Source organism: Mus caroli, chromosome 8 (assembly GCF_900094665.2).
Source record: "Mus caroli chromosome 8, CAROLI_EIJ_v1.1, whole genome shotgun sequence".
Lineage (NCBI taxonomy): Eukaryota > Metazoa > Chordata > Mammalia > Rodentia > Muridae > Mus > Mus caroli.
The window spans coordinates 100664583-100678454 of NC_034577.1; the positions used below are offsets into that span (position 1 = coordinate 100664583).

At 47.9% G+C, this 13872-nt stretch overlaps 2 protein-coding genes across 4 annotated transcripts in view; one reads left to right on the forward strand and one right to left on the reverse strand.

Annotated features, from left to right (window-relative positions):
- Positions 1 to 3247, forward strand: part of Txnl4b (thioredoxin like 4B) — an 8942-nt gene extending 5695 nt beyond the window's left edge. For 2 of the 3 annotated variants that reach the window (XM_021170900.1, XM_021170902.2), the window contains 2 exons: positions 477 to 628; positions 1889 to 3247. In XM_021170900.1, the coding sequence (XP_021026559.1) occupies positions 477 to 628; positions 1889 to 2054 (318 nt within the window). In that variant the 3' untranslated portion in view covers positions 2055 to 3247. Of the gene's footprint in view, positions 1 to 476; positions 629 to 1049; positions 1195 to 1888 lie in introns of all 3 variants that reach the window. The other variant, XM_029480456.1, reaches the window with a different exon arrangement.
- Positions 3248 to 4258: 1011 nt separating this feature from the next.
- Positions 4259 to 8175, reverse strand: Hp (haptoglobin). The gene is made up of 5 exons (XM_021170708.1): positions 8019 to 8175; positions 6644 to 6726; positions 6294 to 6395; positions 5870 to 5944; positions 4259 to 5197 (listed from the first exon to the last, which is right to left on the reverse strand). The coding sequence occupies exons 1-5, from the start codon at positions 8021 to 8023 to the stop codon at positions 4419 to 4421; spliced, it is 1044 nt and encodes a 347-aa protein (XP_021026367.1). The 5' UTR covers positions 8024 to 8175; the 3' UTR covers positions 4259 to 4418.
- Positions 8176 to 13872: the final 5697 nt, after the last annotated feature.

Consider the following 13872-nt stretch of genomic DNA (forward strand, 5'->3'; position numbering starts at 1 on the left):
GTGTGAAGCCTGCACTCGGGAGGCTGGGCTTAGTGTACACATGTGATCCTGCACTCGGGAGGCTGGGCTTAGTGTACACATGTGATCCTGCACTCAGGAGGCTGGGCTTAGTGTACACATGTGATCCTGCACTCGGGAGGCTGGGCTTAGTGTACACATGTGATTCTGCACTCGGGAGGCTGGGCTTAGTGTACACGTGTGATCCCTGCATGTGGGAGGCTGGGCTTAGTGTACACGTGTGATCCCTGCACGTGGGAGGCAGTCAAGTGGACCTCGGTGAATTCAAGGCAGCCCAGTCTACATAGCAAGTTCCAGAATTGTGTCTTAAGAGGAATTCAAATGGGAAAATTTCTCCAAACAAAATTCTTCTCAAAAGACTATAGTAAGCCTCCGGTACAGTATCGCAGTGTGTTTCACAAAAGGATTGTGTAACTGCCGTAGTGTAGCGGAATCTCCATCCATCTTGTCGTTCACAGCTCTCAAAGACTTCAGGCGACCTGAGTAAAATGGCTGCTATTTACCTGGTGGACGTGGACCACACGCCGGTTTACACACAGTATTTTGACATCAGTTACATTCCCTCTACCGTATTTTTCTTCAATGGGCAGCACATGAAGGTGGATTATGGGTGAGTTAAGTTGGCCATACATTCTGCAAAGTCGGTTTTCTCAAGGCAGGTTTGTGACTGTTGTCTCCTCATTTGATGCTCTTTAGTGCAAAATGAGAGTGTTTTAAGTATGACTGAAAAATTTTTAATTTCCAGCTTAAATATGAAAAAAAGCATAGCTTTTGAAGGACTGACTACCCATCCTTAAGGACAGAAAATGTGGAGTACCTATATTAACTGAACATAAAATAAAAAACTTAAGCAAAAGTCAGTTGCAACAAAATACCTAGTATTTGGGACGGGTATTTGGCTTTTATGAAAGATATAATTCCTGCCAGGGAAACACATTTCTCTGTTGCCAAGTGTCCTCTGCCCCTCAGAGAATTCTCATGTCATTCTTCAGGCATGCCTGATAAAATAAGTCACATGATATCTTCTGTAGTGTCTGCCTCTCCATCCTGTTCTCACTGCAGTATGAGTACTGTTGGCGGCGTCCATGGTTGCGGTCCGGTCTTACCCTGGGGAGGTGTGTCCTGGAGAGCTTAATCCTGTTGGTTTGGAACTGCCACTTATCCTCCTAGGACTCGGTTAGTGTACGAGCTTACTACAGCCTACTGCATGGAGTTCAGGACGCAGTATCAAACACCTTTAAAGCTTAATCTTTTAACCCAGTAACTATGTTTCCAGGAGTTTAATAGTATGTTGAAGATGCACACTTTACAACTCTGAGGCAGATACTGTTTATTACTAAATAGTTTGTGATGTGATTCTTATTATCTTAAAGAAGCAGAACACTCCCCCCACCCCGCCCCCACACAGAACTAGAAGCGTATACATCAAAAGGTGACTCCTTGCCTCACAACTGATTTTGTTTCTCTTTTAAAACGTCTACAACCAATACACTTGATGTTTAAGATAACTCATAAGGTTGTTTATTAATACCCACAACTCAGAAGGTCGGTGATGAGAACTGGGGAGGCTGCGGTGAGCTAATGGACTTTTTTCAGAAACACTGAGCAAACTCTACCCACCTCAGTACTCAGGAACTCCACAGGATAGTGGTGTGGGAAGGGATGGGAAGGCAGCCTCTTTCCCACACCCAGATGTCAATGTGGGGGCTCAAAGCCCTGGTGGTAGCCCTGTGTCCTAGACCTGAGGAAAAGGCAGTGGTCAGGCCATGTGTAGAGAGACAAGAAGGAAGGAAGAGCCCACCTCTGCTGCTGACCCTGCAGGCTTCACACACTGGGAAGCTCTGACCACAGTTATTCCTCTCTGCTGCAGGTCTCCGGATCACACTAAATTCGTAGGAAGCTTCAAAACCAAACAAGACTTCATAGATTTGATTGAAGTCATCTACCGGGGAGCGATGAGGGGGAAACTTATTGTCCAGAGTCCTATTGATCCCAAGAACGTACCCAAATATGACCTCCTCTATCAAGACATTTAACACACTCACTGCTGTTGGAGCTAAGAAAAGCACAGGTTGAAACGGGGCCTGAACCCAGACGGCCTGTGGTCTGGAGTCCTTCAGAGACATGTTCACTGCCTGAGCAAAGAGGTTTGCGGTGTCTGTAATCAACGGCCCTTTTGCAGCAGCCCCAGTGCTCCAAGAGTCGGGATGCCTGAGCGTCCCTTCCCTGAGAGCCTCACAGCAGTGAGCTCAGCGTCCGAGTGGTGCCTGCCTGTGACTTCCATTTATCTTGACTTTGCTTTACCCCTCAAGGTCAAGCATCCTCCTAGACACTGTGAGAACAGCTTGCTTAGGCATGTTTGTGCACACGTTCTCCCCCATGCCTCCATCCTCTTGCCCCCTTCTGCTCCCTCCTACCCCAGCTTCTCTTGAACTAACTAGTAATTAGATGCAGGTGAGCTCATGATTTCCTCGAAGACTGAAAGCAGTACCCAGTCCACGTGTTTATAGCCATCCGGCCATCGATTGCCAGGAGAAAAGTGTGGCTCTTCACTATCCAGCACAGCTTGAGCTAAACAAGAAGTTTGGGAAGTAAGGGACAGAGCTCCCCAGAAAGCACTGCCACCACCCATTACCTCAAGAACTAAAGACCAAAAGGATGTCAGATTGTTAAGGGGAAATGCCTTGAGGAGTTTGCGATTCTGTCCAAGGGCTTTTGAAGAATGTGACCCAACCTCAGGAAACTTGTGTTTCTCCTAAGCCTTATGGGAGTGGTTGTCCCCATCACTCTGGAATGAGAGAGCAGGGATAGAGCTGGAGGGCCGTGGCCAGGCCGCTTGTGGCCTGCAGGGCAGCAAGGGACTTGTTGCCAGCAGAGGCCCAGGTGTGCAGGAGGTGGGGCCAACCCTGGCATCAGCTGCTTATTTCTAAGTTTGTCCTTTAGGGGAAAGTGAAACCACGACCTGATTCTGGCAGACGGGGCACAGAAAGAGGTGGTTTGGGTTTTCTGTGTCCTCTGCCCAAAGCTGAGAGATGCATCAGGGATGGGCAGAGAACCTTTTCCCACCACCTCCTTAGGATACACGGGGCTATGGCAGCCACCCTGGACACATGGATGAAAACTTCGAGATTCTAAGAGTCAGATCCCTAATGCTACTGAAGTCCTAGGTGAACGATAAATGTTCCTCCACATCCCTATGGTGGAATAAAGATCTTTGTCCACCTCACTATCAGCAGGGTCTTCTGTCCATCAATCCAGGCACTCGGGTGCAAGCAAGAGCTGAGAATTTGCACAGGGCAAATAGTATCAGCTTCCTTCCTGAGGGGAGGGGAGGGCGGCTGGGAGGGGCTCTGTGGTCTGGATCATGGTTTAGATCCAACCTTGGTTACTTGCCCTTCCACAGTCCTTATTAAGCATGTGTTGTATACCCTGTCCAGTGCTAGGAACCATGCAGCTATGACTCCTGGACAGAGAGAGGTCTCTGAGGGGAGGGGAGCAGAGTAATGGAGGGAGGGCCCGAAGGTCTCTGATGTTTCTATAGTAGTGGCCTGCCACCTGCTGTCAGGTGCTGCGAGTGTGTGATGGTGCTGTCTCACTTTCTGGCTGGTTTCTCTCTGGTTCTGGAATGTCGGTCCTTGTCTCCCTGGATCTCATAGCTCTACCCTGGGGAGATACACCAGTGACTCTGAAGATGTAGTTATCTTGGAGGTAGAAGGCATGTGGCTTGCCTAGAACCCCAGAGCAGGGTGAGATTCTCCACTGTTGAAGAAGAGACCCCCAACTCTGCCAAGTCCCCGAGCATTCCAGCCATGGGACTCTACAGACTCTAGTGTCATCCCTAATGGACAGGTAATGACCAGACAGCTTATGTCTCTGAGCAAGTCTGGGCTGAGCTGTTGGAAGGACCATTAAGCCCATAGCCTGCCTGCATGTGCCATTTGGGTTTCTGGCAGAGGGAAGCACAGACAGAAGAGCCTCTGTCACATCTCTTTCTGTCCCACTCTGAGCTCACTCCAGAGAAGTGACATCATGTAAGAAGAGCCAGAGTTTGCATTCAAACCGACCCAGGATCAAGGAAGGGGCACAGTGATCTCCCGGAGACCTGCCTCTTGCAAATGTGACTGCTGTAGGCAGTCTATAACACCCTAGGGAATTCCTGATTTGTCAGGATGCCTCCATTTTTCTAGCAGACCATACTTCTCGGCTGCCCAGTACTGTAAATGAGAATAACAGCCACAGATTTACAGAGAGCCCAGAGATGGGTCTGAAGCACATTTTTTATTGTTGACTGAGCAGTGCAGGGCCAGAACCCATCAGAGTATAGCCCAACCCTTCCACTTCCCCCTCTTCCATGGCGCCCAGCCTGCCCTGCCGTGTGCAGCCTTCTAATGAGCCCTGAACTAGTTCTTGGCCATGGTTTCCTGAACCCAGTCCTTCAGGTCGGTCGCCCTCACATACACACCGTACTCAGCGACAGCGCAGCTCTTGTCAAAGCTCAGGATCCCAGCTGCATACCAGGTGTCCTCCTCCATGTCATGAATGGCAAAGGCACTGCCGGCGTCACCGTAGCAGGTGTCTTCCTCGTACTTGGTAAGGCCAGCACAGAAGGTGTGCTCGTTCAAGATAGGCTGGACCCCAACGGGACTCGTGAAGTTTTTCTTCTCGGGCACCGTACTCTTTTCATAGTGCACCACACACTTGTCCTGGTCGGCCACAGGCAGCATGACGTACTTGAGACGATCGGTAAATCTAAAGTTGGCGTTCCGCCCCCAGCCAGACACGTAGCCCACTCGGCCTGGTGCTACGTAGTCTTTGGAAGGCAGACAGATAGGCATGACTCTCTCGGTTACAAGCACCCTCTGCTTGAGTTTGATTAGTCCGATATCCACCACGGAGTGGTTGGGGTGGAGAATGACCTTCTCAATCTCCACCAGCTGGTTTTTCCCCACGTAGAGCGTTAGGGTGGGGGCGATGTCCTTGCCTGACGCCGTCTCGCTGTGGTTCAGGAAGAGGTTTTTGGCCGTGGTCAGCAGCCACTGGTCACTGATCAACGTGGCCCCGGTGGTGAGTCCGTGGCGGGAGATCATCTTGGCCTGCCAAGGAAAGCTGCCTTTGGCATCCATAGAGCCACCGATGATGCGCTGCACCTGGTCCACAGGGTGCTTGGGCTTCCCACACACTGCGGAGGGAGGGGGGAGGGAGGGTATGAGCAGCAGTCCAGAGCAGGCCCCACCTGCAGAGCCCCTGGAAGCATCGGCCACTGCTGCTTTCACACCCAACAGTCTAGTCTATGAACACTCAGCCCTTACCACCTGCTCCTCACATTTCTGTTATTTACACAATAAGTGACTACACTTTTAAAACTACTGGCTGATAAGCTTATTTATATATATATATATATATATATATATACACACACACACACCCTGCAGCAGCACCGGCAGAAACACAGATTTTACAGATGTGAAAACAGATAACCCAAACTGATAGCTGAAGTTGGGCTGAAGAGAGGAGAGCTACAGAATGCAGGAGTCCCAGTTGTTCCCAGACCCTGCCTTAGCCCTTGTGGGTTCAGCTTCTGTTGTTTCCTCCCTGGCCTGGTCCTTCCTGGGGTGTGGTGCCCTCTTTCCCTTCGACCAAAGCTCTGTGAGCAGGTGTTCTGGATGGAGGGCATCTCCATGGGAAGCAGCTGACTCAGCCAACCCCCCTTAGCCTAAATGGGCATGGTACTGAGCTGTCCAGGAGGGATCCTGTCCCTCCTTCTTTGCCAGCTCTAGTTCTCTCTGATCCAGGCCACACAAGGGGAACACAGCCACATTTTAACCCCATGCTCTGAGAGCTCAACACCCACCTGCCTCACATTCGGGGAGTTTCTCTCCAGCGACTGTGTTCACCCATTGCTTCTCATCGTTTAAGGTGTACACCCCTGAGACAAAAGGAGATGAGATCAGAGAAAATGAATCTGGCCTAGGGATTAAAGAATTGGGCAGGAAGACATTAGAAACTGTCATGCGTGTAGGCTGCAGGACATCGTTGATAAAGACTACACTCCCAAGCAACAGGGGCCAGGGGATTGTAGCCCCTTAACAAGACAAAACAGGAAACTGAGACAAGTTAGTTTGGTGGAAAGACCACCACCAGAAGACAAGAACTTGATTCGAATCTTATTCCCCTGGTTGGAGGCAGTACTCGAGAAGTTTCTGGCCAGGTACCCCAGCCCCACCCATCAAACAGGGCCAGGGGTGTAGATGCAGGGGTGCTCATCCCGGCCTTACCATCTCCTTCGGCCCGTAGTCTGTAGAACTGTCGGCAGCGATAGCGAACCAAGTGCTCCACATAGCCGTTTGCAATCTCTGGGGGCTTTGGGCAGCTGTCATCTGCCGAGAAAAAGAAGCCAGAAAAAGGCTGTGGGTGTTCCAATGGCTCTCTGTGAAACGTCAGCAGACGGAGCTGCCCTGAGCACCAGACTCCCTTGCACCCGAGTGGAAGCTGAGGAAGGGAGGCCCCAAAGATCTAGGCGAGAAGAGGATCTGGGTCTTCCTTAATACAGTGTGGGACTGATGTGGCCAGACTGGGGCTTGGCTGAGCTGGGGTGCGCAGCTCCTGGGGAACCCCAGAGACTCACCTTCAAAGTCCATGGCATCATTGCCCAACTCCACAGCAAAAAGCTGACCCCAGAGCAGGAGAGTGACAACAGCTCCCAGGGCTCTGTAGAGAAATGGCAAGAGGGAGTGGGGTTGGTCTCCTTGTACATGTGATCTCCTTGCATACATGCATGCATGTACACAACACACACACACACACACACACACTTTCCATTAAGCAGATAGTAAAGGAAGAGAATGAGACGCTAAGACCAAAAAACTGCTTGCTACCCACCCCACCCATGCTTCATCAAACTCCAGATGCACAAGAAGGGAATTTTGTAGAAGCTTAGAAAGGGACCACTGTGACAGAGGAAGGAAAGCACCGCCAGTGTGGCAGCATATGTGCCATCCCAGCTCTCCACACTCTGGCACAGAGGCAGGAGGATCGGGGCTTTGACCACAGTCTGTGCTGTGCCTATCTCAAAAAAGCTGAGAAGTGGGAGGCGGGAAAAGAGTGGAGTGGAGAGGAGGCCCAGGGCAAAGTGGTGACCCCCCGAGGTCCTGCGAGGGGAAGCCTCTGCTCCCATCCATTAAGTACCGGACTATGAAGACATTGTTAGGACACTGTAGCTAACTTAAAGATGATGGCTATAGTTTATTTTGCTATTCTCACTTTTGGAAATTTCCCATAATAAAAAGGTGGTTTTGATGTTTAATTTGTCATAGTCGCTGTTGTTGTTCTTAAGTCACGGTCCCATTCTTTGCCCAGGCTTTTCACAAACTCCTGAACTCCCAGACTCACCCTGCCTCAGCTTCTAGAATCCCTGGGTGTGCACCATCATACATACATACATACATACATACATACATGCATACATACCGTATCATATGTGGTTGTTCCTATTACTTCATAGGTGTTTGCCTTTAAAGGATTGCATATCAAGCCCAAGAATGCCAGAAAACTGTCTTCCTAACCTATGACCGTGGCCATCATTGGTACACAGACCACACTTAAATGGCACCCAGTTGCCTGCTGATGCTGGCCAGTCAGGAAGTTCTTCTGAACACTGTGCTTCTCGTCTTTTCGCTACCTTCAAAGTCTTTCTATTTTGATTTAAAAAAAAAAAAAAAAAGTGGTCGCCTTGATGGCGTCACTAAAATTTTAGCATGACAAGATTCACACTCAAAGTGCATAGTCAAGTTACAAGACAAAAAAAAATATATCATAATGCTTTAGGTAAGCATACAGCAGTTCTGTGTTGCACTGCGTTCACAGTTGTCCTCAGCTGTGTGTGGCTTAACTCCCACAGAAGGTTAGCTCATCAGCCTGGTTCCTGCATCCCATCTTCTCACCTCTCCCCGTAGACTTATCCTCGGTGTGCTCAAAGTGGGAAGTGTGGGCTGTGGACTCACCTCATCGTGGACCTCTCTTGCCTCTCTCTGGAAGGGCTGGGCTGTGCTGACTCCAGCCGAGCCCTTTATGCCTCAGGGGTTTTATCCCACCACCACCACCACCACCACCTCCTCCTTCTCCTCCTCCTCCCCCTCCTCCTCCATTTCTGTGTTTGCACAATGTCTCTAAGGTCACTGGCTGTTCCAGTAACCAAACCACAAAGCAAACCCCTGTCAAAAGCTGAGCTCTTGCTTCATAGTTGGCCCTCTGCGTTGTGTTCTTTTACAAATCATGAAGAAATCTAGCAACTCCATGACCCCTCCCACCCACCACAATGGTGGATAACCCCTAGGGAGTGGGACGGGAACAGGGGCAGTTAATCTGACACTTAATTGGGAGAGGGTGTTGGTTAGACCTTTTTTATTATTATTTCAAAGCCCCTTTAGACACCGTTGTGACCCAGCCTTAGCTGGAACTGTAAAGAAAGTGTTTTCCTTTTTTCAACCATGCTGCCTTAGTGTGGCCATCTCTGAGTGTGGCCAGCTCTGGAACTTGCAACCAACAGACTGGATTTATTGGGTCTTGATCCATTGTTCTTTAATCTCAGAGTGTCTAAAGCTATAGTGTAGACCGACATGGGCCTCTTGTACTGTCTCTTTTCTCTGGAGTTTTCAGTGCTGAGAAAAGTTTATCTCAGAACCGTTTTCAAATCCAGTGTAGACATTCCTGCACTCTCATTCAGAGAGCAGTAAACAGAAATCGGTTCCATTTCGCAGTTGCCCGCACCCACCCATGAGGACATCTTCCTGTTGCTAAAAGTGTTCCGACTTGAAATCAGTAAAATGAGCCTGCTGTGTCTCCTCTGATTGTTCTTAGTGGAAAAATCACACCATGTGGCTAATGTAGGCACAGGACAAACTCAATGGCAGGACATTCTGTAGCTTCACAGTCCAAATGGGCAGCTGAGGAAAAAAATCAATGTTTCAGCCAAATACCTGTCCTGGCATGCTGTTCACTCAAATGTAGCAACTCAATCTAAATGGCTTCACTCGTTTAAAAAATAATTGTTTTTAAATTAGATCTCATCACAGAATCACTTGAGCTGTTCATAGTGGTATTGGTGTAGTACCACATCAACTGGGAAGAGCCCAGATCCCTATCAACAGGAGACTGGTAACTAGTGTGCTTCGTGGCCACTCGATGGGATATTGTACAGCCATGCAGACACTTGGACAACAGAGAACAGGAATGATCTCACAGTTCTGACAAGAAAGGACAAAGCTGCACAGGAGAGCAGTGGGAAGTTCACTGCTCTGACAGAGCTCAAAGCCAAGCCCAGTTTGTTAAAGAACACCCAACTCACAACATCAAGACAATGAGAAGACAGGCCTGGAGCTATGGCTTAGTGGATAAGAGCACTTGCTGCTCTTCCAGAGGACCTGGGTTCAGTTCCCAGCATCAGATGGCTTACAACAGCTTGTGATTCCAGTTCCAGGGCATCCAGTGCCTCTGAACTCAGATGCAAGACACAGACACACACAGACACACACACACACACACACACACACACACACACACACGCACCTACAATGCATATAGAAACAATAGAAGTAAAAAGGAAGATGCAAAAGTCACAGAAAAGGAGAGAATGTTTGCAGATGCTCTATTGATAAAGGCTTAATATCCCAAATATGTGAAGGTCTCCTACAGAAAAATAGCAAAACGACAACACAGTTAAAACATGAGCAAAAGGTCACAGCATTCGGGAGCCTGGCTGGGCAAAAAGAGGCAGAAATATAAATAAAAGATTTGAATAGATAATCCTTTAAGAGACACACATGTGCCAAAGAACACATGCATGCATGCAAAACAAGCATTGGGGAACACTGGAGAAACTGGAATCTTCACGGCGCACTGCGGTAGGAATATAGAACGGTCCAAAATCCACAGCACAGCTCCATGGTCTATCCAAAAGCTGGTAACAGAATTACTGTGTCCCAGCAATTCTACCTATAGGTGTGTTGTTCAACAGTTCCCTCCCAAAGAGAAACATCCTCTACTGCAAGGAAGCTCCTCAGGTAGGAAGGGAAACAACTCAAAATAGTTTCCGGAAGTTCCTGAAACTGATCAGACTCTCTAGGCCTATCCCTCCCAGAGTAAGCAATAAAGCTGAAAAAAAAAACAAGCAAACAAATAAACAAAAAGCAAAACAAAACAAAAAAAGACTCCGTCAAGTTAAGCTGCAAAGAAGACTCTGAACCCAGTTGCCTGGAAGAAGCAGAAGCCAGCCAAGCTGCCTGGAAGGGGTTTAAGATCAGAGTCATTTGGAAAGATCACTCTTCAACCTGTGCACCGAGATTTTGTGATCTGTCACTCATGCTGGGGTGGGCTTTGGCTATACATCAATCTTAGGGTCATTTCTGCTCCTGTGAGTCACCCCTCACCCATATTCCTATAAGTAACCCCAGTAGATAGACTTTGGTCTATTATGAGATCCCACTCTGATGTGAGTAGATGTGTGTGCTGCATCTCATTTTGTGTCTTGTTTACCCCATACCTTATTTGGTTTATTCATTTTTATTTATGTGAATGTGTCGCATAATGCATGCTGTTAAAACTTGTAAACATGGAGGTTTTTAATGGTTTCTCCATATTGACTTCAGTTCCAACAGTGCTCACTGAGTACAATCCATGTAACTTCCAAAACTGGCTTGTCTCCTTTTCTCAAGTTCTATTACTAGGTGCAGTCAATTTTCGACTTATTATTGCATCTTCCATTGGAAATGAAATGTCCTTACTTATCTCTAGAAATCCTTTGTGCCACAAGTCTCTCAGGATGTGCTAGCTTTCTTCTGACTAGTGTTCCTGTACTTCATCTTTTCTATTTACCTATAGAACTTACCTATCCTTTGCCTTTTAACTACAATATTTGCTTCATTTATATTTAGTGTAATTACAGGTAGGGTTGGCTTTAAGTATACCATTGCTCTATTTGCTTGATTTTTTAATCCACAACTTGTATTTTCCCGATCTCTCTGCTCCTACTTTATTATGTTACTCAGTTGCTGCTGTTTTGAGCTGGGTTCTGGTGAGGGTACTTTTGTAATGTCCCACTCTGAGTGAGACTCACAGAGGCATCTGTGGAGGGCAACCTTGGTAGTCAGATCCCACCTTCCACCATGGGTTCCAGGGACTGTGCGCGAGTCATCACAGTTGAATGGAGAGTACTTTTTAGCCATGAAAACATGGCCCATACTCAGTTTCTAAAAAGATCTTTACTGAGGGCTGGGGAGGAGGATTACTGAAGAAAGTGCTTGTGACAGAAGCTTGAAGACCACACAGTGAGGAGCCCCAGCACCTCATCAATGTCAGACAGCCGCAGGTCCTTCCTGTGACCCTAGCCCTCAGGAGGCAGAGACAGGATCCATGGAACAAGTCTGCTAACTAGGCTGGCTGGAAATGCTGGGCTTGCGCCAGAGACTCCACCTCAGTACAGAAAGTGTGTAACAATCAACGAAGACATCCAGTGTCATCTTCAGCCTCAAGCATACACACACACACACACTCACACACACACTCACACACACAGACACACACACACACAGACACACACACACACACACACTCACTCACTCACTCACTCACTCAGACTTGTGCACCCACATACATGCAAGCATACACACAGTAAAAGAGTAAGATATCGTACTAGTTTTGACAAGATGAATTTCAAGCTTAAAAGTAGCACATTATGAATTTGGACTTTTAAAAAAACTTTTTCTTTTAATATTTAGAAGAATTCTTCTTGAGATAGGGTCTCACACCAGTTAGCCTGGAACTCACAGACATTCATCCACCTGCCTCTGCCTCCCAAGTGCAGGATCTAAAGGTGTGCACCACCATGTTTGGCAACATTTAAAATACTTTGTCCTCCACTAGCTTTTTTTGTGGTGTGTTCCTACATAACTTTTCTCTTGGTCACCGTCATGATTTCAAGCGATGTTTCTTCACTTTTCACAGTCTGGATTTGTGCCTTCACCACTTCTCAGATAACACAAAAGACCTCACAGCGAAGGCGTTCTCTCTCCCCACCTTCCATCCTTGGGTCATTTCTGTATCTCCTACCCTAATGGTGTCATTGCTGAACTCTTTCCAGGTGTACACGTAGATCCCAGTGTTGCAGTCTTAATAATAAATGCCCCCATAGTCCGTGTATTTGAACACTTGTCTCCCAGGTGGAACTGCTTTGGAGCACGGGGAAATGGGGGGACATTGTGGCATTCCTAGAGATACATCCTTGCTAGAGTAAGTATACACTGGGGATGGGCCTCACGGGCTTAAAAACTCGCCCTACTTCCTGTGTACAGTAGAAACGTGCTCAGCCAGCATCCTGCTCCTGCCAGCAGCTGCCGGGCTTCCTTACCATCGTGCACTCCGTCTGGAGCCATGAGCCCAAATAAACTTGGTTTGTTTCAGTTCTGTCACAGCATTTTAGCACAGTAACAGCAACACAACTAATACAGACGTTGGTATCAAGGTCGGGGCCCTCAGTCTAAGGGAAAAAAGGGAAGCCATGAACTGGAACGATAGCAAGAAGTGGGGGTCCACGGGAGGAGTCAGAATGAGGAATGGGAGGAAGGCAAATGGTGTAATTGTCACAGTAAAAGTAAAGACGGAAAAAGACTGGGGTTGTGGCTCTGAGGAATGTGACTGTGTTGATTTTTTGGAGGAATGTGGAAGTGTTTGGAACTTTGGATTACAAAAGCCCTTGATGCTATTACCATCTGGTTAATGGCCATTCTAGTAGGAGCCTGGAAGGAGGTCATGCTGAGAGAGATGTAGATACTGAAGGCCTGCCTAGCTCCTGAGGTTTCCAAGGGAAGCAAGGACTTGATTAGCAGCCGGGCTAGAGGCCATTCCTGTGCTATTTTTGCAAAGAACTGACTTCCTTCTGCCAAGGCCCTAGGGACTTGCTTGAAGCTAAATTTAAAAGTAATTGACTAACAGGGTATGGTAGTGTGAGCTTCTAATCCCTTCACTCAGAAGACAGAGGTAGGTGGATGATCTCTGTGAGTTCAAAACCCACCTACTCTCCATAGAGAGAACCAGGACTGGCAAGCAGTTTTTAGAGTTATAGTAACACTCTCTTGCCTTTGACCTTTAACCTGTTTCTTACTGGGAAAGGCAGACTTTAATGAAAATTGTGACGGAATTCACCTTTTTCCCATCTCTGCTGGTCTGACCTTGCTGGAAGGGGTTGGCTGGAGGGCTGTGTGTAGTTTGGCAGCCAACATCTTGGAAATTCCTCACTTATGCAATGTTTGGGTTGATCATTTGGGGGAGGGAGGAGGTTAATATTTTTGGAGACGCTTTTTTTAAAAAGCTTGAAACTCTGGGTGCGTGTGGTGCAAACGTGGGCAAGTGTGTCTGCCAGTGGCCCAGGTTTGGGGAACGGAATTGCAGGCAGTTGGAAGTATGGCTGGGAAGCAGAGCCTCTGTTCCCGGCAAGGCAGTGCCTCGTGGTCCCTGGAGCTGATCACAGTGTTCTAGAAAGGGGTGTAATAACGGGAGCGCCTCTTTAATTTGTTTACTGAGGCACGTTGCAATTTTGAGCAACATGCTCTGGGTCCCTGCACTCCTCTTTTGATCTGCTGGAAAGCCATGTGTACCCCAGGAAAACATGGGGTTCTCAGCCCATGCCACGCATGAACATGTTGGCATTTGCTTATTCTCTGCCCTCAGTGTCTCCAGCAATGCCAGCACACAACTCCGGTCTGTTTGCTGAACTAAATGGAGGGTAAACAGAACCTCTGCCCTCGATGTTTACAGAGGGAGCAGAAATTATGCAAAACATGACCAAGTGCTACCTGCTCTCTA

Coding starts and splice junctions, on each gene's coding strand:
- Hp (XM_021170708.1), bottom strand. Junction 6,396..6,643: donor TGATGCCATGGACTTTGAAG/GTGAGTCTCTGG, acceptor TTTTCTCGGCAG/ATGACAGCTGCCCAAAGCCC. Junction 5,198..5,869: donor ACTCCCCGAATGTGAGGCAG/GTGGGTGTTGAG, acceptor CTCCCTCCGCAG/TGTGTGGGAAGCCCAAGCAC.